This window comes from Sus scrofa, chromosome 8 (genome assembly GCF_054392235.1).
Source record: "Sus scrofa isolate SSC_HxYL_T2T_F1_AM1 chromosome 8, Sscrofa_HxYL_maternal_Yorkshire_Landrace_v2.0, whole genome shotgun sequence".
Classification (NCBI taxonomy): Eukaryota; Metazoa; Chordata; class Mammalia; order Artiodactyla; family Suidae; genus Sus; species Sus scrofa.
This window is the reverse complement of record NC_139390.1, coordinates 100,687,076-100,712,586: the sequence shown is the minus strand read 5'-3', so window position 1 is coordinate 100,712,586 and position 25,511 is coordinate 100,687,076. Positions and strand designations below refer to the sequence as shown.

Below are 25,511 nucleotides of genomic sequence, written 5' to 3'. Positions count from 1 at the left end.
TAGTGACCTATCTTAAATCTCTGCCCAGAAGCCTACGCAGATGCGGACCTCCGGAGCTATTTTAAATTGATTGGTCCACGGAGCGCGGGCTTTTGCTATTTTAAATTGATTGGTCCACGGAGCGCGGGCTTTCGCTATTTTAAATTGATTGGTCCACGGAGCGCGGGCTTTCGCTATTTTAAATTGATTGGTCCACGGAGCGCGGGCTTTTGCTATTTTAAATTGGTCCACGGATCTCAATATTTTAAAATGATTGGTTTGCGACGCACAGGCTTTGTTGTAAACCCCATAAACCTCGGGGCCGCAGTCCTCTACCCCTGCATGGTATGACTGTGAGCCCCAGCGCGCTTGGAATAAAAATCCTCTTGCTGTTTGCATCAAGACCGCTTCTCGTGAGTGATTTGGGGTGTCGCCTCTTCCGAGCCCGGACGAGGGGGATTGTACATTTACTGGCCTTTCATTTGGTGCATTGGCCGGGAAGTTCTGCGACCACCCCTTACACCCGAGAACCGACTTGGAGGTAAAGGGATCCCCTTTGGAACGTGTGTGTGTGTGTGTGTCGGCCGGCGTTTCTGTTCTGAGTGACTGTTTTCGGTGCTGCGCGCTTTCGGTTTGCAGCTGTCCTCTCAGACCGTAAGGACTGGAGGACTGTGATCAGCAGACGTGCTAGGAGGATCACAGGCTGCCGCCCTGGGGGATGCCCCGGGAGGTGGGGAGAGCCAGGGACGCCTGGTGGTCTCCTTCTGTCGGTCAGAGGACCGAGTTCTGTTGTTGAAGTGAAAGCTTCCCCCTCCGCGGCTGTCCGACTCTTTTGCCTGCTTGCGGAAGACGCAGACGGGTTGCGTGTGTCTGGATCTGTTGGTTTCTGTTTCGTGTGTCTTTGTCTTGTGCGTCCTTGTCTACAGTTTTAATATGGGACAGACGGTGACGACCCCCCTTAGTTTGACTCTCGACCATTGGACTGAAGTTAAATCCAGGGCTCATAATTTGTCAGTTCAGGTTAAGAAGGGACCTTGGCAGACTTTCTGTGCCTCTGAATGGCCAACATTCGATGTTGGATGGCCATCAGAGGGGACCTTTAATTCTGAAATTATTCTGGCTGTTAAAACAATTATTTTTCAGACTGGACCCGGCTCTCATCCTGATCAGGAGCCCTATATTCTTACGTGGCAAAATTTGACAGAAGATCCTCCGCCATGGGTTAAACCATGGCTAAATAAACCAAGAAAGCCAGGTCCCCGAATCCTGACTCTTGGAGAGAAAAACAAGCACTCGGCCAAAAAAGTCGAACCCTCTCCTCGTATCTACCCTGAGATCGAGGAGCCGCCGACTTGGCCGGAACCCCAACCTGTTCCCCCACCCCCTTATCCAGCACAGGGTGCTGCGAGGGGACCCTCTGCCCCTACTGAAGCTCCGGTGGCGGAGGGACCTGCTGCCGGGACTCGAAGCCGGAGGGGCGCCACCCCGGAGCGGACAGACGAGATCGTGATATTACCGCTGCGCACCTATGGCCCTCCCATGCCGGGAGGCCAATTGCAGCCCCTCCAGTATTGGCCCTTTTCTTCTGCAGATCTCTATAATTGGAAAACTAACCATCCCCCTTTCTCGGAGGATCCCCAACGCCTCACGGGGTTGGTGGAGTCCCTTATGTTCTCTCACCAGCCTACTTGGGATGATTGTCAACAGCTGCTGCAGACACTCTTCACAACTGAGGAGCGAGAGAGAATTCTGTTAGAAGCTAGAAAAAATGTTCCTGGGGCCGACGGGCGACCCACGCAGTTGCAAAATGAGATTGACATGGGATTTCCCTTGACTTGCCCCAGTTGGGACTACAACACGGCCGAAGGTAGGGAGAGCTTGAAAATCTATCGCCAGGCTCTGGTGGCGGGTCTCCGGGGCGCCTCAAGACGGCCCACTAATTTGGCTAAGGTAAGAGAGGTGATGCAGGGACCGAACGAACCTCCCTCGGTATTTCTTGAGAGGCTCATGGAAGCCTTCAGGCGGTACACCCCTTTTGATCCTACCTCGGAGGCCCAGAAAGCCTCAGTGGCCCTGGCCTTCATAGGGCAGTCGGCCCTGGATATCAGAAAGAAACTTCAGAGACTGGAAGGGTTACAGGAGGCTGAGTTACGTGATCTAGTAAAAGAAGCAGAGAAGGTGTATTACAGAAGGGAGACAGAAGAGGAGAAGGAACAGAGGAAAGAAAAGGAGAGAGAAGAAAGGGAGGAAAGACGTGATAGACGGCAAGAGAAGAATTTGACTAAGATCTTGGCCGCAGTGGTCGAAGGGAAGAGCAGCAGGGAGAGAGAGAGAGATTTTAGGAAAATTAGGTCAGGCCCTAGACAGTCAGGGAACCTGGGCAATAGGACCCCACTCGACAAGGACCAGTGTGCGTATTGTAAAGAAAAAGGACACTGGGCAAGGAACTGCCCCAAGAAGGGAAACAAAGGACCGAAGGTCCTAGCTCTGGAAGAAGATAAAGATTAGGGGAGACGGGGTTCGGACCCCCTCCCCGAGCCCAGGGTAACCTTGAAGGTGGAGGGGCAACCAGTTGAGTTCCTGGTTGATACTGGAGCAGAGCATTCAGTGCTGCTACAACCATTAGGAAAACTAAAAGAAAAAAAATCCTGGGTGATGGGTGCCACAGGGCAACGGCAGTATCCATGGACTACCCGAAGAACCGTTGACTTGGGAGTGGGACGGGTAACCCACTCGTTTCTGGTCATCCCTGAGTGCCCAGTACCCCTTCTAGGTAGAGACTTACTGACCAAGATGGAAGCTCAAATTTCTTTTGAACAAGGAAGACCAGAAGTGTCTGCGAATAACAAACCCATCACTGTGTTGACCCTCCAATTAGATGATGAATATAGACTATATTCTCCCCAAGTAAAGCCTGATCAAGATATACAGTCCTGGTTGGAGCAGTTTCCCCAAGCCTGGGCAGAAACCGCAGGGATGGGTTTGGCAAAGCAAGTTCCCCCACAGGTTATTCAGCTGAAGGCCAGTGCTACACCAGTATCAGTCAGACAGTACCCCTTGAGTAGAGAGGCTCGAGAAGGAATTTGGCCGCATGTTCAAAGATTAATCCAACAGGGCATCCTAGTTCCTGTCCAATCCCCTTGGAATACTCCCCTGCTACCGGTTAGGAAGCCTGGGACCAATGATTATCGACCATACAGGACTTGAGAGAGGTCAATAAAAGGGTGCAGGACATACACCCAACGGTCCCGAACCCTTATAACCTCTTGAGCGCCCTCCCGCCTGAACGGAACTGGTACACAGTATTGGACTTAAAAGATGCCTTCTTCTGCCTGAGATTACACCCCACTAGCCAACCACTTTTTGCCTTCGAATGGAGAGATCCAGGTACGGGAAGAACTGGGCAGCTCACCTGGACCCGACTGCCCCAAGGGTTCAAGAACTCCCCGACCATCTTTGATGAAGCCCTACACAGAGACCTGGCCAACTTCAGGATCCAACACCCTCAGGTGACCCTCCTCCAGTACGTGGACGACCTGCTTCTGGTGGGAGCCACCAAACAGGACTGCTTAGAAGGTACGAAGGCACTACTGCTGGAATTGTCTGACCTAGGCTACAGAGCCTCCGCTAAGAAGGCCCAGATTTGCAGGAGAGAGGTAACATACTTGGGGTACAGTTTGCGGGACGGGCAGCGATGGCTGACGGAGGCACGGAAGAAAACTGTAGTCCAGATACCGGCCCCAACCACAGCCAAACAAGTGAGAGAGTTTTTGGGGACAGCTGGATTTTGCAGACTGTGGATCCCGGGGTTTGCGACCTTAGCAGCCCCACTCTACCCGCTAACCAAAGAAAAAGGGGAATTCTCCTGGGCTCCTGAGCACCAGAAGGCATTTGATGCTATCAAAAAGGCCCTGCTGAGCGCACCTGCTCTGGCCCTCCCTGATGTAACTAAACCTTTTACCCTTTATGTGGATGAGCGTAAGGGAGTAGCCCGGGGAGTTTTAACCCAAACCCTAGGACCATGGAGAAGACCTGTTGCCTACCTGTCAAAGAAGCTCGATCCTATAGCCAGTGGTTGGCCCGTATGCCTGAAGGCTATCGCAGCTGTGGCCATACTGGTCAAGGACGCTGACAAATTGACTTTGGGACAGAATATAACTATAATAGCCCCCCATGCGTTGGAAAACATCGTCCGGCAGCCCCCAGACCGATGGATGACCAACGCTCGCATGACCCACTATCAAAGCCTGCTTCTCACAGAGAGGATCACGTTTGCTCCACCAGCCGCTCTCAACCCTGCCACTCTTCTGCCTGAAGAGACTGATGAACCAGTGACTCATGATTGCCATCAACTGTTGATCGAGGAGACTGGGGTCCGCAAGGACCTTATAGACATACCACTGACTGGAGAAGTGCTGACCTGGTTCACTGATGGGAGCAGCTATGTAGTGGAAGGTAAGAGGATGGCTGGGGCGGCAGTGGTGGACGGGACCCGCACGATCTGGGCCAGCAGCCTGCCAGAAGGAACTTCAGCGCAAAAGGCTGAGCTCATGGCCCTCACGCAAGCTTTGCGGCTGGCCGAAGGGAAATCCATAAACATTTATACGGACAGCAGGTATGCCTTTGCGACTGCACACGTACACGGGGCCATCTATAAGCAAAGGGGGTTGCTTACCTCAGCAGGGAGGGAAATAAAGAACAAAGAGGAAATTCTAAGCCTATTAGAAGCCTTACATTTGCCAAAAAGGCTAGCTATTATACACTGTCCTGGACATCAGAAAGCCAAAGATCTCATATCCAGAGGGAACCAGATGGCTGACCGGGTTGCCAAGCAGGCAGCCCGGGGTGTTAACCTTCTGCCTATAATAGAAACGCCCAGAACCCAGACGACAGTACACCCTAGAAGACTGGCAAGAGATAAAAAAGATAGACCAGTTCTCTGAGACTCCGGAGGGGACCTGCTATACCTCGGATGGGAAGGAAATCCTGCCCCACAAAGAAGGGTTAGAATATGTCCAACAGATACATCGTCTAACCCACCTAGGAGCTAAACACCTGCAGCAGTTGGTCAGAACATCCCCTTATCATGTTCTGAGGCTACCAGGAGTGGCTGACTCGGTGGTCAAACATTGTGTGCCCTGCCAGCTGGTTAATGCTAATCCTTCCAGAATACCTCCAGGAAAGAGACTAAGGGGAAGCCACCCAGGCGCTCACTGGGAAGTGGACTTCACTGAGGTAAAGCCAGCTAAATACGGAAACAAATATCTATTGGTTTTCGTAGACACCTTTTTAGGATGGGTAGAGGCTTATCCTACTAAGAAAGAGACTTCAACCGTGGTGGCTAAGAAAATATTGGAGGAAATTTTTCCAAGATTTGGAATACCTAAAGTAATAGGGTCAGACAATGGTCCAGCTTTTGTTGCCCAGGTAAGTCAGGGACTGGCCAAGACATTGGGGATTGATTGGAAATTACATTGTGCATACAGACCCCAAAGCTCAGGACAGGTAGAGAGGATGAATAGAACCATTAAAGAGACCCTCACCAAATTGACCACAGAGACTGGCATTAATGATTGGATAGCTCTCCTGCCCTTTGTGCTTTTTAGGGTTAGGAACACCCCTGGACAGTTTGGGCTGACCCCCTATGAATTGCTCTATGGGGGACCCCCCCCGTTGGCAGAAATTGCCTCTGTACATAGTGCTGATGTGCTGCTTTCCCAGCCTTTGTTCTCTAGGCTCAAGGCGCTCGAGTGGGTGAGGCAGCGAGCGTGGAAGCAGATCCGGGAGGCCTACTCAGGAGGAGACTTGCAAGTTCCACATCGCTTCCAAGTTGGAGATTCAGTCTATGTTAGACGCCACTGTGCAGGAAACCTCGAGACTCGGTGGAAGGGCCCTTATCTCGTACTTTTGACCACACCAACAGCTGTAAAAGTTGAAGGAATCTCCACCTGGATCCATGCATCCCACGTTAAGCCGGCGCCACCTCCCGATTCGGGGTGGAGAGCCGAAAAGACTGAAAATCCCCTTAAGCTTCGCCTCCATCGCTTGGTTCCTTACTCTGTCAATAACTCCTCAAGTTAATGGTAAACGCCTTGCGGACAGCCCGAACTTCCATAAACCCTTATCTCTCACCTGGTTACTTACTGACTCCAGTACAGGTATTACTATTAACAGCACTCAAGGGGAGGCTCCCTTAGGGACCTGAGTTATATGTCTGCCTTCGATCGGTAATCCCTGGTCTCAACGACCAGGCCACATCCCCTGATGTACTCCGTGCTTACGGGTTTAATGTTTGCCCAGGACCCCCAAATAATGAAGAATATTGTGGAAATCCTCAGGATTTCTTTTGCAAGCAAGGGAGCTGCGTAACTTCTAATGATGGGAATTGGAAATGGCCAGTCTCTCAGCAAGACAGAGTAAGTTACTCTTTTGTTAACAGTCCTACCAGTTATAATCAATTTAATTATGGCCATGGGAGATGGAAAGATTGGCAACAGCGGGTACAAAAAGATGTATGAAATAAGCAAATAAGCTGTAATTCGTTAGATCTAGATTACTTAAAAATAAGTTTTACTGAAAAAGGAAAACAAGAAAATATTCAAAAGTGGGTAAATGGTATGTCTTGGGGAATAATGTACTATGGAGGCACTGGGAGAAGGAAAGGATCTGTTCTGACTATTCGCCTCAGAATAGAAGCTCAGGTGGAACCTCCGGTTGCTATAGGACCAAATAAGGGTTTGGCTGAACAAGGACCTCCAATCCAAGAACAGAGGCCATCTCCTAACCCCTCTGTTTACAATACAACCTCTGGATTAGTCCCCCCTGAGCCTAACTTCACTATTAAAACAGGGGCAAAACTTTTTAGCCTCATCCAGGGAGCTTTTCAAGCTCTTAACTCCACGACTCCAGAGGCTACCTCTTCTTGTTGGCTTTGCTTAGCTTTGAGCCCACCTTACTATGAGGGAATGGCTAGAGGAGGGAAATTCAATGTGACAAAGGAACATAGAGACCAATGTACATGGGGATCCCAAAATAAGCTTACCCTTACTGAGGTTTCTGGAAAAGGTACCTGCATAGGGGGGGTTCCCCCATCCCACCAACACCTTTGTAACTACACTGAAGCCTTTAATCGAACCTCTGAGAGTCAGTACCTGGTACCTGGTTATGACAGGTGGTGGGCATGTAATACTGGATTAACCCCTTGTGTTTCCACCCTGGTTTTCAACCAAACTAAAGACTTTTGTGTTATGGTCCAAATTGTCCCCCGGGTGTACTACTATCCCGAAAAAGCGGTCCTTGATGAATATGACTATAGATATAATCGGCCAAAAAGAGAACCCATATCCCTGACACTAGCTGTAATGCTCGGATTGGGAGTGGCTGCAGGCGTGGGAACAGGAACGGCTGCCCTAATCACAGGACCACAACAGCTGGAGAAAGGACTTAGTGACCTACATCGAATTGTAACGGAAGATCTCCAAGCCCTAGAAAAATCTGTCAGTAACCTAGAGGAATCCCTAACCTCCTTATCTGAAGTGGTTCTACAGAACAGAAGAGGGTTAGATCTGTTATTTCTAAAAGAAGGTGGGTTATGTGTAGCCTTAAAAGAAGAATGTTGCTTCTATGTAGATCACTCAGGAGCCATCAGAGACTCCATGAGCAAGCTTAGAGAAAGGTTAGAGAGGCGTCGAAGGGAAAGAGAGGCTGACCAGGGGTGGTTTGAAGGATGGCTCAACAGGTCTCCTTGGATGACCACCCTGCTTTCTGCTCTGACGGGACCCCTAGTAGTCCTGCTCCTGTTACTTACAATTGGGCCTTGCTTAATTAATAGGTTTGTTGCCTTTGTTAGAGAACGAGTGAGTGCAGTCCAGATCATGGTACTTAGGCAACAGTACCAAGGCCTTCTGAGCCAAGGAGAAACTGACCTCTAGCCTTCCCAGTTCTAAGATTAGAACTATTAACCAGAGAAGAAGTGGGGAATGAAAGGATGAAAATGCAACCTAACCCTCCCAGAACCCAGGAAGTTAATAAAAAGCTCTAAATGCCCCCGAATTCCAGACCCTGCTCGCTGCCAGTAAATAGGTAGAAGGTCACACTTCCTATTGTTCTAGGGCCTGCTATCCTGGCCTAAGTAAGATAACAGGGAATGAGTTGACTAATTGCTTATCTGGATTCTGTAAAACTGACTAGCACCATAGAAGAATTGATTACACATAGAAAGCCCTAGTGACCTATCTTAAATCTCTGCCCAGAAGCCTACGCAGATGCGGACCTCCGGAGCTATTTTAAATTGATTGGTCCACGGAGCGCGGGCTTTTGCTATTTTAAATTGATTGGTCCACGGAGCGCGGGCTTTCGCTATTTTAAATTGATTGGTCCACGGAGCGCGGGCTTTCGCTATTTTAAATTGATTGGTCCACGGATCTCAATATTTTAAAATGATTGGTTTGCGACCCACAGGCTTTGTTGTAAACCCCATAAAAGCTGTCCCGATTCCGCACTCGGGGCCGCAGTCCTCTACCCCTGCGTGGTGTATGACTGTGAGCCCCAGCGCGCTTGGAATAAAAATCCTCTTGCTGTTTGCATCAAGACCGCTTCTCGTGAGTGATTTGGGGTGTCGCCTCTTCCGAGCCCGGACGAGGGGGATTGTACATTTACTGGCCTTTCACATCTTATACACCTATATTATTGAGATAAAAGTTATATTCCTTATGCTTTTTTAGAAATGAATGGTTTAAAACTGAACAGCTTAGAGTCCTTCCTTGTCCTTCTCCCTCACTTAATCGCACCCTAAACACATTCACCTGTAAACTAAAGATTAGGAACCCTAAACACAATTGCCTGTGGGTTAAAGATTATTAGCACAGGATGTTTTTCAGGAACTTTACTAGTTAGTTCCAATCTCTGATCAGTATGCCCTTTTCACAAGTACTGTTATTCTAGGCAGTAACCCAGAGGACCACCATTATGATCATATCGAGATCTCCTGACTCCAGCTTTGATGACTAAGATTCCCCCAAAAGAAAGAAGAATGCATATTTGTCCCAATCCTGATTCCTATCTGAAAACCTCTTTTTCTCCTTTTTACTGTAAAACCCCTTGCAATTCTTTCTAAAAGGTGGTTGGGTGGGGACAGTCTTAAAGGCATCTGTCTGCTGTGACCCTCTTCTGCCTGGCAAAGCAATAGCTATTTTTCTCTCCTTTACCCAAAACTCTGTCTCTGCGTTTCGATTCAGCACCGTCAGACAGAGGCCGAGTTCCAGCAACAGGTCTGAGGAAATTGCAGGAGACATGGGATACTCTACCTCACTGCACAGAAATCTTATCTTTACTATAGATCTAGGTCTGTAGGGATTATTACACTGAGAATAAAATAGAAAATTCATGACTGTCTTGTTATTTTACTTTTAAAAGTAATCTCTGATTTAACACAAACACACAGAATCTCAAACCTTAAGACCAGGATCTAACAAAGAACAAAATAACAATACAATCTTATGTTAAAGAACATATCCTCAGTTTACAAAGCAATTTGTGAAATTCTATGCATATTTCTAATGTAAATTAACTTCACTTGATATGCAAAAGAATGAGCATGCCAACAATCCTGAATGGTCACTGCTCACACTCCTTGGTAACAGTATTTCCTCTTACCAGGTAGATTAACTTTTGGTGCTAGTATTTATGAATTGAAAGCTCATTAAATGAAAATATCCCGCTTTCTTATTTTAAAAAACAAAATAACACCTGAGCAAATTGGAGGAACTAATTGGCTTCATTCAATGATTCATGAATCAGGCAGCATTCCATCTATCAGATAGAAAGGAGCTCCAAAGAGCTGAGAAAAGGAAAGGTTTTCAAAGGCAAAAAAGAGAGGGACAAGGAAATCATAAACAAAAGAAACAATTATTTCAGGCAAGACTACCTTCCTTTGGGGGATGAAAGGGGGTCTATCAGGACCTTACCAATGCTGACCAGGAAATTCCAGATTGACTAGGTAAAGATTACACTCCTGGGAAAGGCTGAAACTGCAATTAATGAAGGTATTAAATCTTGGTTTGGTTTCCTGGGATTAACACAAGATACTCCAATTGGGCCTATTATTAGCTCTTTTTTAACCCTTACCATCATCAGTTAACTAAACAAAATATGTGATAAATTAAACATACAATGCAAAACACTGCAGCTTCATTTCCGTGTGGATAATCAAACAGCGCTTAGTGAACAGGATAAAAGGAGATGCTATTCATCCTACTGTCTAATTATTTTTGATGCTAAGATGGTTCATTTCTTTTACAACAGTGTTTGAGATAAATATATTTCCATTTGGAAATGAGAATACATATAAAATCAAACAACTATTCACTATAAGAACAGAAAAGCAAGAGCTATATACAAGTCACATGGAGGTGTACATCTGAATTTTTACCCACGGAATTAAAGATAACGTGTTTACAAAGAACAAAAAAAAATTAAAGTATATATGACTGAAAAATAAGACAAAATGATGAAATGATAAAAAAAAATTCCACATTGTGAGGGAAAATAAAGTTTTAGAGCTGAAGACAAATTTAAAGAGCTAGATAAATTCACTGTATTAGAAGCTGCAAATTTCAGAATTTCACACTTCTCTTAGTTAATTTGCTTATTTATTATGTTTTAAATGTTAGATTTTTTCCATGACCCAGTCAAGTTCTAGATTCACTCTGTACTTAGCTGCTGATTTTATTTTTTTATAATCTCTTCTGTTGGACTTTATGGCCCCTTCGAGGAAACAGAACTCAAAGCCACTGGCCCAGACAAGAATTATTAGACCCTTATCATCGCCCTACCCTTCTCATTGTAATGCCCTTTCCCCCACTTTGATTAACCTGTCCCACTCCTTCCTGCCCCACTAGGAAAGGTTTGTGACTCCCTACCTGCCTGTATAGGGACAATATAAGCCCCTAAACAAACAGCAAGGATATTGGAAGACACCATGTTTCCGCAGCTAATCAGCAGGTCAGCAGGTGTATCCCGAGACTGTTCCTTTTGTTATAAAAATAACCATGACCACGTGCCCAGGGTCAGCGCTCCCTGATCATAGGGAAGACATCCCACTGCACTAGCATTTAATTCAATCACTTTAGCTTCTTTCAAATACTTAAACCATGTAATAATCATTTCAGACCTTAATCACACTCCCTCTTCTTGAAGTAGATACTCCTTTACTACTGAGTATCTACCTAACTCCTACTTACTTTTTGATTCTGTAAATATCATTTTCTCAGGCAGGCTATTTTTAGATTCCTCAATCTAATGTTAATTTTAACATATAGTAATTTTGTTTGAACAATTTTTCTTCAGAACTGTCATAATACATAATAACATACTCTTAACATATAAATATTTCTTTATATAATACCTATCTCATATTTGGATGGTAAAATCTATAATAATAGGACTGCAATAGCTTTTTTCTATTAAAAAAACTTTGTGAATCCTAGCACATAATAAGCATTCGATATATTTTTGAGAATGACCAAAATAATCAAATGATGAAGATAATTGAAATCACCCAGAAGTAAGGGAAAAGCCAAAAGGAAATGTAAATGATTATATAAAATACGGATGGAATAGGAATAATAATTTAAATATTAATATTTATGTTTGATGAAAATAAAAAAAATTAACAAAAGAAAAAAGTTTCAGATGTATAAAAGAGGTTTTGATTCTATAAATCTAAGAGACTACATGGTGAGATCTAAGGGACTCACCACCGAGCAGGGAAAACTGAGGAAAATGTAAAACTATGAAAACCTGGTTGAAATTTGATGAATTTAAGAGCAAGATTCAGGAAATTCTCTAAAATGAAAAAAAGACCAAATTCTGTACATGTCTACACATTTACTATTTTTAGATTATTCATAGTCTTGTAAAGATGACTTGCTTTTATAGTATTTCAGAGAAACATAAAAGAATGCACTATTTAAAGGTATTTTTATTTTTAAATTTTTTTCAGGTCTTTTTGTCTTTTTAGGGCTGCACCTGTGGCATATGGAAGTTCCCAGGTTAGTGGTCCAATCAGAGCTGCAGCTGACAGCCTACACCAGAGCCACACCAATACGGGATTTGAGCCATGTCTGTGACCTGCGCCAGAGCTCACAGCAACACCAGATCCTTAACCCACTGAGCGAGGCCAGGGATGGAAGCCACGTCCCCATGGATGTTAGTCAAGTGTTAACCACTGAGCCATGATGGGAACTCCTTTTTTTTCTTTTTTTTTGTCTTTTTGCCTTTTCCAGGGCCACTTCCCACTGCATATGGAGGTTCCCAGGCTATGGGTCCAATTGGAGCTGTAGCCACTGGCCTACGCCAGAGCCACAGCAACGGGGGGATCCGAGCCGAGTCTGCAACCTACACCACAGCTCATGGCAATGCTGGATCCTTAACCCACTGAGCAAGGCCAGGGATCGAACCTACAACCTCATGGTTCCTAGTTGGATTCGTTAACCACTGCACCACTTTGGGAACTCCTCTTTTTTAGACATTTTATTCATTGCAGCTTTAAGATAAAAAAATATTTTAACATGACAAAAAACTTTCTTTTTGCAGTTTCATCTTTGAAGTCTATATGTGTGTGCATGTGTGTGTGGTATGTGTTGTGTGTAATATAAATGTATTGTGAAACATATTTTAAGGTTCTCTGGTTTTTTTAGTAGAGGGAGAGCTGACAACCCAACTTGCCTCTCCTATGTTTCTGAAGAGAATGCGTGCACCTGGGCCATGAATGATTTAATATTACAAATTCTACTGTATAATAGATCATAAGGGTATAAATAGTAATAAAATAGAGAACATATTTTTAATTTACAAAACTAAGAATAATCAATATTGAGGGTTTAAATTATCCCTTTTCTTTAGTGCTATCTAAAATTAGCAATGTGTCCCCCAATTATTAATTCTAGGAGTCTATGACATTAATGATTCATCATACTTCTGCTGGTATTTTTCTGTAAAATGTCTGAGTTTTTTAAGGCAATGCCATTGGATTCGGAAGTCATCTGCATAAGTCTCCAATTACCTACATATGGCCTTTTAAGTAATTAAAGATTTAAACTGAGTTATTTTATGAGAAAATGGGGCATCTCTCCAGGTAATCAAAATTGCATAAGCAGACCATACATTGATATTTTTAAATTAACAACTTTTACTTCTACAATACTGTCCTCTCTCAAAGGCCTGAATTTTTCCAAAGCATCTAGAAATATCCAGGGAATAGAATACTTTTGAGCATTTCTTCCTCCATGCATTTCCTATCATTCATTTAGCCACTCCTCTTATCTAACTCTATTTACCTCAGAGTTCATTGACAACACTGAATTCTTGTAATCTGCCTCAAAGACTTTTAGCCCGTTTAATACCGAAAATGGGCAAGGAGATGCATCCTGACTGAAAGACAACCCTGTTCATGGTGCATATCTGAGATACAACCACCAATTAGATTGTCAAATCAACTTCCTAAATCACAACTCTTGATAGGGTCAAGTTTTACTCATAATTTCAAGGATACCAGCAATGATGTAGCATAGGTAAAGCAGAAAGAGGTCCAGGACACCCTGACTGGTTCTCTAGGTACTTCCTTCTTAAAGCAGACACGGGTTCTCTGTGTTACAGATTCTAAGTAAGGTCTGTGGGTCTTCTCATGTGATGGTAATCAATCAGGTTTATCCAACATCTTTGTTTTATAATAAGAATGTTACATTGTTTGCATCATATTTTCCAGAGTACCCTGTCATAAATCACACAGATTGTAGTTTGTGTTCTGTTAATAATACTGAACCTTTGACATCATGTAGTGAGATTCCACAAGTAAAAATCTCTGCCTAGCAAATATCATTTGTCTGTTTACTGGGTGATAAAATTATCAAGAGAATTAGACTGGGTCAGTGGCTTTCTTTCCCTGGGGGTATATTCTTCATAATCAGAACAGAAATGGATCATAGCTCTGCTGTTTTAACTTCATTCTTCACTGGGTAAATTAATATGCCTAATTTTAGGGTGAAATAATTGCAGCACATATATCCACATATTTGCGGCTTTCTCAAAAAAGCTGTACAAATATAAAACATTTTTGATTTCCATCTACCTGACTCTTTAGGGTGTCTCTAGTAATGTGTTTCCACTATTTCTTTTAATTCTGTGTGTCTAAAAGAAAACTCATTTTCACCTCCAAGAAAATTATTTCATTGTGATCTGTTTGATCTATCCACTGCTTTTTATTATGATAATTATTTTCTAGTCACTCAAAATAAAAACTACAGGACTATGAAATGTATTTTATGTATGTAGAGAATCAAAGCCTAAAAAACTTCTGAGTTTAACTGGCAAGTATATTCAAAGGTTTTCACAATTTCAAAAGATTTGACAATTAATTCATTTGACAATTAATTCATCACTTTATTTGCATTATCTGGGGAAAATAAGCCATTTACAATACTGTTCAATTGCTACATATTATTTTTGTCATGTTCATATGATGACTGATTCCCATTATAAAATTGATTTTTATTCCTATTTTCTATATGTGAATGGATTTATTTGCTTTCCTAGGATGTACAGATATCATTCAGTATACAATGTGATGAAATTAATATCTTTCAGGCTTCATTTGATACTACAAAATGTTTCATCTTCTCCCAGTGATAATATACAGTTTTCTAATTTCAGTTAGATTGTTGTAATTGCAGTACACAACTCATATTTAAATGTTAATGGAGTGAAATTGCTCCCATCCATATTTTAAGAGGTTTAAACATGTGCAGTTCAGAAACTCCAGGAAGCATGGAATTTTTAAAAGATTTTAAAAAAATCAGGATATTTCAACTGAAAAATTAAGTACAAACAATTTCTCTAATGGAAATGCTCAATCCTTATTTTTCTAGTGAATGCAAATTTATAGTATAACATGCTGCTAGTTTGTAATGAATGTCAAGGAAATATCAAAATCACACACCAGAAGTCTATACATCTTATTTTTTTCCCATTTGCTAGTTTTAATGTGTGCAGAATATCTTCAAATATTAAAGGAAATAAAATTAATGTAATTTTAATTTGGTTAATTTGCTGTAAACCTTGTAACATTGATATTTTTACTAGATGACATCTAATTTCATAACTGATTGTGGTATTATGATTTGTAAGAAATAAATATTTGGTCTTCAATTTGGTTTCTGGCATAGAGCTTCTAAAACTGTAGGAATTTCCTAAGTGATAGGAGCAAAAAATTATCTTAATATTCATAACAAATCCCTTCAATTGCATATGAGTTGATTTTAATAAGGTCATTTTTGGATTGCACCTAAAGATGAGGGGTGGTTGCCAAGGGAAGCAACCATGTGACTGAAGTGTTGGGAATAGGAAAGGGGCTGGAGGCTGAAATCAATCCCAGTGGCCAATGATTACATCAACTCTGACTATGTAATGGAAGCTCCATAAAAGCTTAGGTTCAGAAAGCTTCCAGGTTGGAGAACAGCTGGAGGTATGGGCAGAGTAGCAAGCTTAGCGAGGGCATGGATGTTAATTGACCTTTCCTCATACCTTGCTGAATACCTCTCTTCCATCTGGCTATTCCTGAATTATGTCCTTTTATAATAAGCCAGCAGTCTAGTTAGTAAAATGTTTCTCTGAGTTTTGCAAGCCACTCTTGCTATTTAATCAAACCTGAAAAGAGGGCTGTTGGAAAGTCCAGTCTATGGTTGGCTGGTCATAAGCCCAAGTGACAATCTGGGCTTGCAGTTAGTATCTGAAGTTGGTGGGGAAGGGTGATCTTATAGGACCTAATCCTTAACTTGTGGGGTCTGATGCCAGATCCAGGTAGATTAATTAATTGTAGGACACCAAGCTGATGACAGAGAGTTGCTTGGTGTTGTGGGAAACCCCCCTCCCAATCCCTCCTCCACATACACACCTCCACACTGGAGTTGGTATTAAATTATTTTACTTAAATAATAGAGTATTTTCCATTGCTCCCCTATAAAAATGTGTCAATATTTGTGGGCTCAAGCTAAGACCAAGTTTGCTCTTCTTCTATCTTTTGGCTTTATACAGGCCCTCAACTCATTAGATGGTACCCAGCCTTACTGGTGAGAGTGAAGTTTACTTACCAATACTCTCATTCTATCAATTCAAATGTAATCTGTTTTGGCAACACCCTCACAGACAAACACAAGAAATAATATTTGTTTTACCAGTTGGTTAGTTATCTGCAAATATTTTAACCCACTTAAGTTGTCACATAAAATTAACATACAAATGTTTAACATATACCTGAAAAAGTGCTTAACAACACTGATCATCAGGGAAATTGAAATCAAAACTGTAATGATGTATCACCTCACACTTATAGGATGTCTATTATCAAAAAGACAAAAGATAAAAAGTGCTGGAAAGGATGTGGAAAAAAGGTAACATTTGTATACTGTTGGTTGGAATGCAAACTAGTCTAGATACTGTGGAAAATAGTATAGGAGTTCCTCAAAAATTTAAGAATAGAACTACTGTATAATACAGCTCACTTCTGGGAATATATTTGAAGGAAAGAAAACACTATATGGAAGAGATATCTGCATCCTATGTTCATAGTGGCATTATTTACAGTAGCCAAGACATAGGAACAACCTTAGATACCACTGATGGACAAATGGATGATAGATATAGATATTATTCAGCCATAAAAATGATGTAATCCTGCTACTTGTGATGACATGGATAGACTTGAGAGCATTATGGTAAATGAAGAATGAGAAATATAAACATTATATGAACTCACTTAGATGTGGAATCTACTACAAAACAAAACAAACAAAAAAAAAATAGGAAAAGAGATTGAACTGTGATTGCCAGAAGCAAGGGTGGGATAGACAAACCAGGATGAAGGTGATCAAAAGGCACAAACTTCAAGTTCTAAGATAAATAGTAAATGAGCACTGGGAACATAATTTACAGCATGATTATTATAGTTCACACTGCTGAACTATACATATACGATTATTAAGACAGTAACTCCTGAGTTCTCATCACAAGGGAAAATATAGGAAGGTAGGTAGAGAGATAGGGAGGGAGGGAGGGAGATAGGTAGATAGATAGAGACACACATGCTATTGATAGATATTAACTAAACTTATTGTGATAATAATTTCATGGTATATGTGAATCAAGTCAGATTGTTTTTCTATACACCCTAAATTTACACAATGCTATATGTCAATTTTGTCTCAACCAGAAGGAAAAAAAAATGTTCTAGGCTTTTCCAGTAAACACTGGTGAGACAATTCTTTTTTAAAAGATAACTCTGATTGTCTCCAGGAAACAGGAGTTAATTATGAATAAGACCCTATGTTACTGTATCATTAATTATGTTTTTCTCTCTGCTATATACCTCTAGAAGTTCATTAAAACATTGAAATTATTTAAATACTTGACTCTGTTGAGAACATAATAATTTATACTTTGTCTCATGCAGAGGTTTATATTGTTTAAATGTCTAAGGAATGAAATGCATAAATAAGATCCCATTAGAAAAAATATTAAACAAAATCTTAACTTTATTTCCTGTATATCATAAGTTTCTGAGGCTTCTCTATTACTTGGCTGTAACTTATGCTTTTTTTTTTTTTGTCTATTTAGGACCACAACCACAGGATATGGATGTTCCCAGGCTTGGGGTTGAATAGGAGCTGCAGCTGCCAGCCTACCCCACAGCCACAGCAACAAAGGATCCAAGCCATGCCTGTGATGACCTACACCATAGCTCATGGCAGTGATGGATCCTTAACCCACTGAACAGGGCCAGGGATTGAACCTGCATCCTCATGGACACTAGTTAGGTTTGTTATGGGAGCTCTTAGGATTGATTTTGCAAAGAATTTTTAATATCTAAAGCAGCTGTAATTTTTTGAGACCTGTTACTTCAAGCCTAGTATTTAAATATTGTACCATATAGTCCTGTAATTTTAGTGTTATTTTCTCTAAACTCTGCCATGTTTTATTTCTAAATCGGGCCTTCTAAATTGGGTGAGAAAACACATTTTCAAGACTATACTAGAATCCTTCCCAGAGCTGCTTCCCTCACAGTGCCATTGACTATTGTATATACAGGATATTAATATCAATGTGAAATTTATAACAATTTTATGGAGTGAAAAGAAAAAAACCAGTCCTATGGAATTTGTAATCCAGGTGGTGCAGCATTGAAAAACAGAATATCCTTGAATAGATTTAACTTTAGAATTAATGACAGCTATTTTGTAAAACTCTTAGTTAGAATCAACATCTAATACTTCAAAAATGCCTCAAAGCTAACAATTTCAACGTTACCCATTTTTTCCAAATATCAACTAGAAACATTCCAAAATTTCATTGTCCATTATCTTTTACTCTCATCTATTCCATGCATTTGAATTTTTAAAAAATTACAATGATACTAAACGTTTAGAAAACTTTACACTGATTCAAGACAAACTTCACCAAATTAAATCTTTTTTTAGTAGTTACATAATTGCTTTTGTCTAATTAGTGGCCTTTTATTCTCATTCAATATATTTTGTATTTCATCTCTTCAAACTCATCAGTATTGTTTAATATGGAGATAATAGTGAACCTTAGTACAATGAACTGCTTCTAGGGAACATTTTCTTTTATTTCACTGCATGACATTGCACAGTCTTTATAGTGCATTCACGTGAAATGTGCCTGGTGATCCTAGTAGGTGATCCCTGCAGTGAAGTTAGAGCCTTGCTGTCATAAGAAGCAGCATATGTTTTCTACTCTCAACTTGGAAGGATGATTTTCTGACAACTGACACTGAAGATGCATCATTAAATTGGCTTAAATTGCTTGACTGCATTTTTAAGGAAATTCAGAATACTGTACCTTTCTTTGAAAATGAAGATTACCTAACTTATGCTTAATTAAACCTCTCAAATGTATTTTAGAGACTAATCATCCTTTATGCTTTTAAGTTGCATAGCTAGGCAATCTAATCTTGGAATTTACTTATAAGAGCCCATGTATTTTTTTTTAAAATAATGAGTTTAAATAAGTTACTACGAGCAAGTAAAACTTTTTTTTAATTTATATTTTACATACTTATGATTATTTCCTATCTATGCCTTTTATAAAATTCTTTAGTGAGGATAATGGCCACCCAAACCCAACATTTGCTCATTGATATTATTTCTCTGGAACTGGAGAGCGGTAATAGATAAAGTAAGGAGATGGAATGGGGAAGTTCTTGCTGGTAGTTATGTGAAGAGAGGAAAGACAACTCAAGACCTTCTAGGCTTTGACCGAATTGGTGATCTATGGGGAATTTCATGATGAGACACATAACCTAACTCATGTTAAATAACTCTTTACTATGTTAGAACAAAGTTTAAGTAGCAAAGGTGGAAACAAGGAGGTTACTGGAAGTGTCTACAATAATACAGAGAAAAGATAATGGTCAAGGTTGGGTGGTGGCAGTCATAGCAGGAAAGTAATGGAAGCATGGAAATATTATGAAGTGAAGCTTGCAGACCTCTAGGTGAACTGGATATGCAATCTTGTATGTGAGAGAAAAAGGAAGATTTTGGATGGTTCTGATTTTTTTTTTTTTTTTTTTTTTCCTGGCTTGAGCACCTGGAAGGATGGTGTTGCCACAAACTGAGATAAGGGGAAATTCAAGGCAAAGGTCTTATCTTGGGGAAAGTATTAGAAGTTCATTGATGAACATATTGAATTTGAGATGCCTATAAAAAGACCCAATTTTAGAGGTAATTGGATAAACCAGTCTGGACATGGAAAAACTATGCACACATAAATCTGGATATACCAGAGCCTAGGTCATAAAGTCAGGCAGAGATCACTCAGGGAACATGTGAAAATAGAGAACAAAAGGACCAAATTCTTAAATCTAAGACATTCCGCCATTTTGGTATGGGAGTAATGAAAAGGACAAACAATAAAATGAATGGGATAGAAGTAAAGCTGGACAGGTGAGGTCTCCTTGAAGTCACGTGAATACATTAGAGAAAAATTATCAAGGTATCAAATGTTTGTGGTTAGATCAAGGTCAATTTTATAAAGAAAATTTCTCTATGTTTAGCAATGTGAGTTTGAAATATATAAATATCTGAGTTATTTAAACAGCAAAAATTTGGAGGTGTGATTTTTATTCAGTCTAATTGTTTTGGGTGCATTAATTCAATGGCTTTACAAATCAATTAGACTAAAATAAATCAGTTAATATATAGCCATTTAACGATAACATAATCACAATTACATTAAAGAATAATGGTAATTTGGCTACAGTCTTGGATAGATTATAGAATAGACATTCAGTTATAGACTTTTTTTTTTTTTTGTTTTGCTTTTTAGGGCCACACCCATGGCATATGAAGGTTCCCCGGTGAGAGGTTGAATCAGAGCTATAGCTGCCGGCCTAGGCCACAGCCATAGCAACGCAGGATCCAAGCTGCATCTGTGACCTACACCATAGCTCACTGCAATGCTGGAAACTTAACCCACTGAATGAGGCCAGGGATTGAACCTGTATCCTCATGGATGCTAGTCAGATTTGTTAATTACTGAGCCACAACAGGAACTCCAATAGTCATTTATCTTTGTAACCCTTTATAATTGTTAAGGTTTTCCATACTGTACCTCTCCTTCCTGTTATCAAGCACAAAATTTTCTGCAGGCTGGTTCAATTGCTAACAATCTGTCATGCTTATTTCATTAATATGATAAAGTTTTAAAGTGTTTGCACTTAATATTTTAACATGTTTTTGAAAAATAAATGCTTGAATAAAAAGTAAGATGCATATAACCTACGAAGTCAATAGAATTTAATTCTGCTAAATATTATTATATGTATTGAGAATCTATTGTGTGCAAATGTCAAAATTAGTTTCTCCAGGAGATACAAAAGTGAATTTTTAATAAAAGAAAAAAAATGTCATTGCTTCCGTCTTTGCCCATATGAAGGAGACTAATGAATGGGGAGCGGAGGAAGATAATGAATGCCTTGTGGAAAGTCAATACTTTGGTGATATTGGAATTTCCTTTGTGTTATGGTTGCTTTCACTCTCTGACAGACTTTTTCAAAGTATTCAGCAAAGAAAAAATTGTTTAAATCACTGGTCTTCATCTCATCATTGCTGTAAGATATAGGCATATTTAAATAGTTCTGATAAACATATTACTTAGAGATTAAGCATAGAAAATTATCCTTCTAGGAAGGAGGAGCTAGTACGTATGGGCTGAGAAATGAGACATATCTTACTGTTCTGTTTTCTCAGTTTCTTCTGCATTTGCAGCTTTTCTCTCTTTATATCTATATACATTCAAAATAATCTCCTTAAATTTCTTTTTCTCCACCAATCACAGTTTTGGTAGACAAATTATGTGAGTCAGTCCACAGGTTACCATGTGCCTTTATTATTGTGACAATAAATCTTTTGGAAAAGGAATCAGTTGGTTTAAGTAGATATAAATGAGAACTGCTATGATAAAAAGGTAAGGGTACAATGTCCTTCAGATAGAAAACCAGTTCTATACATAAAAAATATAGGTAGAAGACCAAGAAGAAAAGGGTACAGAGGAAAGGAAGAAAATGTCATTGCTTCTTTATCCATAATAATAATTTTCCTCTATTGATGGATATTAAATTTTCTAAAAAAAAATCTGTCTTCTCAGTTCAGATTTAGATTTTTTTCTCATATACTAGGTACTTCATATTACCAACCATGTTTTTTCTTTCTCTCTGAATAATTGTCCTCTATCAGTGTTTCTCAGTTGTAATAAAAACAAAGCTAAAATAGCATTCTTTGAATCTTAACTAAGGTGGACCCTAAGAACTATGTATTGATGTCTGCACATGCTTGCTTTTCTTCTCCGATGGTTTCCTTTTTTTTTTTTTTTTTTTTTTTTTTTTTGCTTTTTAGGGCCACACTCCCATGGCAAATGGAAATTCTCAGGCAAGGGGTTGAATCAGACCTGCATCTGCCGGCCTACACCACAGGCACAGGAACACCAGATCGAGCTGTATCTGCAACCTATACCACAACTCCTGTCAATGCTGGATCCTTAACCCACTGAGCAAGGCCAAGGATTGAATCCATGTCCTCCTCATGGACACTAGTCAGGTTTGTTACCAATGAGCCACAACAAGAACTCCAAAAATGTTTTTCTTATTATGTCAACACCTTTAATTTTCTTTTGTTTCCAATTATACAAATTATACAAATCACAGATACAAAATTTAATTTTCCCACTTTCCCCCAATTTTACAACCATCACATCTTCTATTTTTTGAAGCTCTGCATTTCCTTCTCCATAAAATTATTTTTGATGGCTGATCACATTTCATCTTTGCTCTTAAGAAAGGATTTAGAAGAAAACAGGTGATACTGCTGACCTAAGCTCTATTCATTTTTGAGCCCTGCTGTTAATGCATTCTGTTAAAGAGAAGGTTGCAAAAGTGAACCCAGTATATTAATGCAAAAACTATTCATTTGGCAAAATCATTCATGTGAAAAATGTGTAAGCAAATGATATCAAGTGAACCATTTACTTATAAGCAAAAGCTGTCACTAATGCTTCACCTATCATCTTGCTAAAAGTTTCTGGCTTCAAATATATATTTATATTTTTCTCTAATAATGGAGTATTTCTTAACACAGAAATGTGTGCCTAGATTAATGGTGGGAGGGAAGAATGACTTATTGACTCATGAATTCCAGACTACCACAGAACATTTTAACTCAAACAGCAATTGAGTTAAAATTACCCAACCTCGCTCCTGGCCTCAATTTTGCCTATTCTGGGCCAGTAGGACAGTAGTATACTGGAGTCAGTGTTCTGCATGGTAAGAGTATAAACTTGTGTTTTCTGGAAATCAGAGGTTATAAGGAAATCTATATACTATAAGAAATACGGATTTGGGAAAATATCTATTAAAAATGAAATACTATTCAGATCACTGAGTTGGAGGAAACATTAAATTATTTTACAATTTTCTATTTCCATAGTTTTTGGTGTTCTCCCCCCCCCCCCAATTCATTATAGAGGATTCTTGTTGAATTTAATTCCACCTTATTTTAAATTTAGTGTTTTTGAATAAGATTTTTCACATGATGTTTCTCATCTTGACACTTTAATATGATACAGAAAATGCACATATTTTTATATTTGCTTATCATTCTTTAAATAAATACTGATTGAGCATCAACTCTATATGTTGGACATTGTTACTGGTGCTGGTGACATTGATGATTTATACTGAAGGTCAAAAAAACCCAGACCTTGTAGATTACAAGGAGCCTTTGAAAGCTTCCAGCCAAAGCACTTCATTTTACCACCAGAAAAGCCTCTTTATCACTTAAAGGGTTCCTGATAAAAGAAATAGATGATTTTCTCCCTGTAGTTATGATGCAATACTTCACAGGCCCTATATTTGCACAGTGCTATTAGTTAGAGTTTTTAGTTTTGTTCCTTATATAGTCCTCTCCTCATCCACATTTTTTAAAGAAATCATAAGACCTGCAGTAGTTAGAATGCATTTTAATATCGTTGTAGTCAAGTTGAAAACTATATTCGTACTATTTTGTTTGTTTTCAAGAAAATGATGCTATTACAAGAGAGTAGATCTCTTCACTTCCAGCAGACCAATGTCAAGTAGAAAAGTTTCACTATTGTGGGTCAGAAAGAAAGTAATGAAAACAGTGTTTATGAAAATACATAAGATCTCAAATTATATGTTCTTTAAGCCCTTTCTCATTAATTCTTTCTCAACAGCTTACCTTCCTCTAAAAAAGCAACTATTACATCTAATATAAATGTATCAGAGGTTGGAAAATAGACTTAAATAATCTTCCTATCCATATACTTCTTCAAATTGATAATATTTTATGTTTGGCACTCTGTAATACGATACATACAAAATATATAATGGGTGAGTGAAAATTAATATTCTTATTTTGCACATATATACTGGCTTAAATTCAACGTTTTGCTTTGTTTTCTTTTGTGACGTGCAGTAGCTACAAGGTACTTTTAAGCATTTCTAAAGTTAGTAGTTATTTACTACACTGATATATGTATGTGTATATGTATATATATGTGTGTATGATACATTCACATACACATGTATAGAATAAAGAACTGTGTTCCCCCCTGGAAGTGAATTCAAGTTACTGGGATAGGGAATAATAATGTTTGTTTATTTACTATTAGTTCTATTTCAGAAACTTTATTGTATAAAGTTATTATATAATTTTATTATATAATTTATATATACTATATCATTTAATAGGGATCTATTAGAAAACTTTATTTTCATTTTATTGATGAAAAACACGTATCTGTAAAAGTTTGTTATCTCCCCAATACAAATGATCTTATCCAAACATTAGACTTAGATCTGTGCTTCCTTATAGATGTATAAATACTTGACCACATACAATATTGTATATCAAAGGGCAGACAATACTGTTTAAACCAAATTAAAAATTTGCTGTGGTAATCATTCTTAGGGAGTTTCTGTCATGGTGCAGCAGAAACGAATCTGATTAGGAACCATGAGGTTGTGAGTTTGATCCCTGGCCTAACTCAGTGGGTTAAAGATCCGGCGTTGCCATGAGCTGTGGTGTAGGTTTCAGATGCAGCTTGGATCTGGCAGTGCTGTGGCTGTGGTGTAGGTCAGGCAGCTGTAGTTTGGATTATACCCCTAGCCTAGAACCTCCACATGTCGCAGGTGTGGCCCTAATAAAGCAATAAATAAATAAATAGATAAAATAATCATTCTTAGATGTAAGCAATCATTACTTATATTTTCAATTGCAACACAGTAATTCAGAAATTGTAAAAAACAAACAAACAAACAAACAAAACCCATCAAGATATCCCAAAGCATATTTTTCCCCTGAAAAAAAGATTAGCATGTTGGATTTTTTAATAACAGGAATTGATTCTGCTTTCTGATATGATGGACTGAAAACTGACTGGTATGAAATTTACTGTAAAACAAATGAAAAAAACCAAAAACATACAGATAATGCAGAGGTTGCCTAGGGCACAGAAGCAGAAAGACTGTGGTAGAAGACACACATGCACTTTGAGGATGGGGAAGTAAACACATCCCTGCATGTCCACAGGTCTTAATCTGGAACCAGGAGCAATCCATGTCGTGAACATAGTACCTGCCTGCCACACACTGAGAAGGCCAGTCTTTCCCTCCTGGTAGACCGGAAAGAGAAGCTGAGCAACTATGACACTGAAAAGATTAGAAGAATTTCAGAAGGGAAAGAGCTAAAGAGAGGTTTCCAAACCAGGCCCTTCCACATTTTGACTGGACCACTAAAAATATTGCACACCATCTGGTTCTACAGAAATAAAGTCACTAGTCATTGAAGTCACTAACCTGAAAGGAGTTCAGGGTGGAGAATAAGAATGAGGTACTCTGAGCTCTGGGGAAAGATAACAACAACAAAAACTGGTGTAACAGGTCTTCA

At 39.7% G+C, this 25,511-nt stretch overlaps 2 protein-coding genes across 2 annotated transcripts; both read left to right on the top strand.

Annotated features, from left to right (window-relative positions):
- Window positions 1-299: 299 nt before the first annotated feature.
- LOC146400956 (uncharacterized) lies at window positions 300-8,568 on the top strand. The gene has a single exon (XM_084973939.1). It carries the CDS (start codon window positions 913-915, stop codon window positions 2,485-2,487), a length of 1,575 nt encoding a protein of 524 aa, XP_084830065.1. The 5' UTR covers window positions 300-912; the 3' UTR covers window positions 2,488-8,568.
- LOC106505804 (endogenous retrovirus group K member 25 Pol protein) lies at window positions 2,488-8,564 on the top strand (the record flags this gene model as incomplete). The annotated part of the gene is given in 3 exon segments (XM_084973940.1): window positions 2,488-3,172; window positions 3,175-4,913; window positions 4,960-8,564. Coding segments are annotated over 3 exon segments (3,525 nt in total), but the record flags the coding sequence as incomplete, so codon positions are not given.
- Window positions 8,569-25,511: the final 16,943 nt, after the last annotated feature.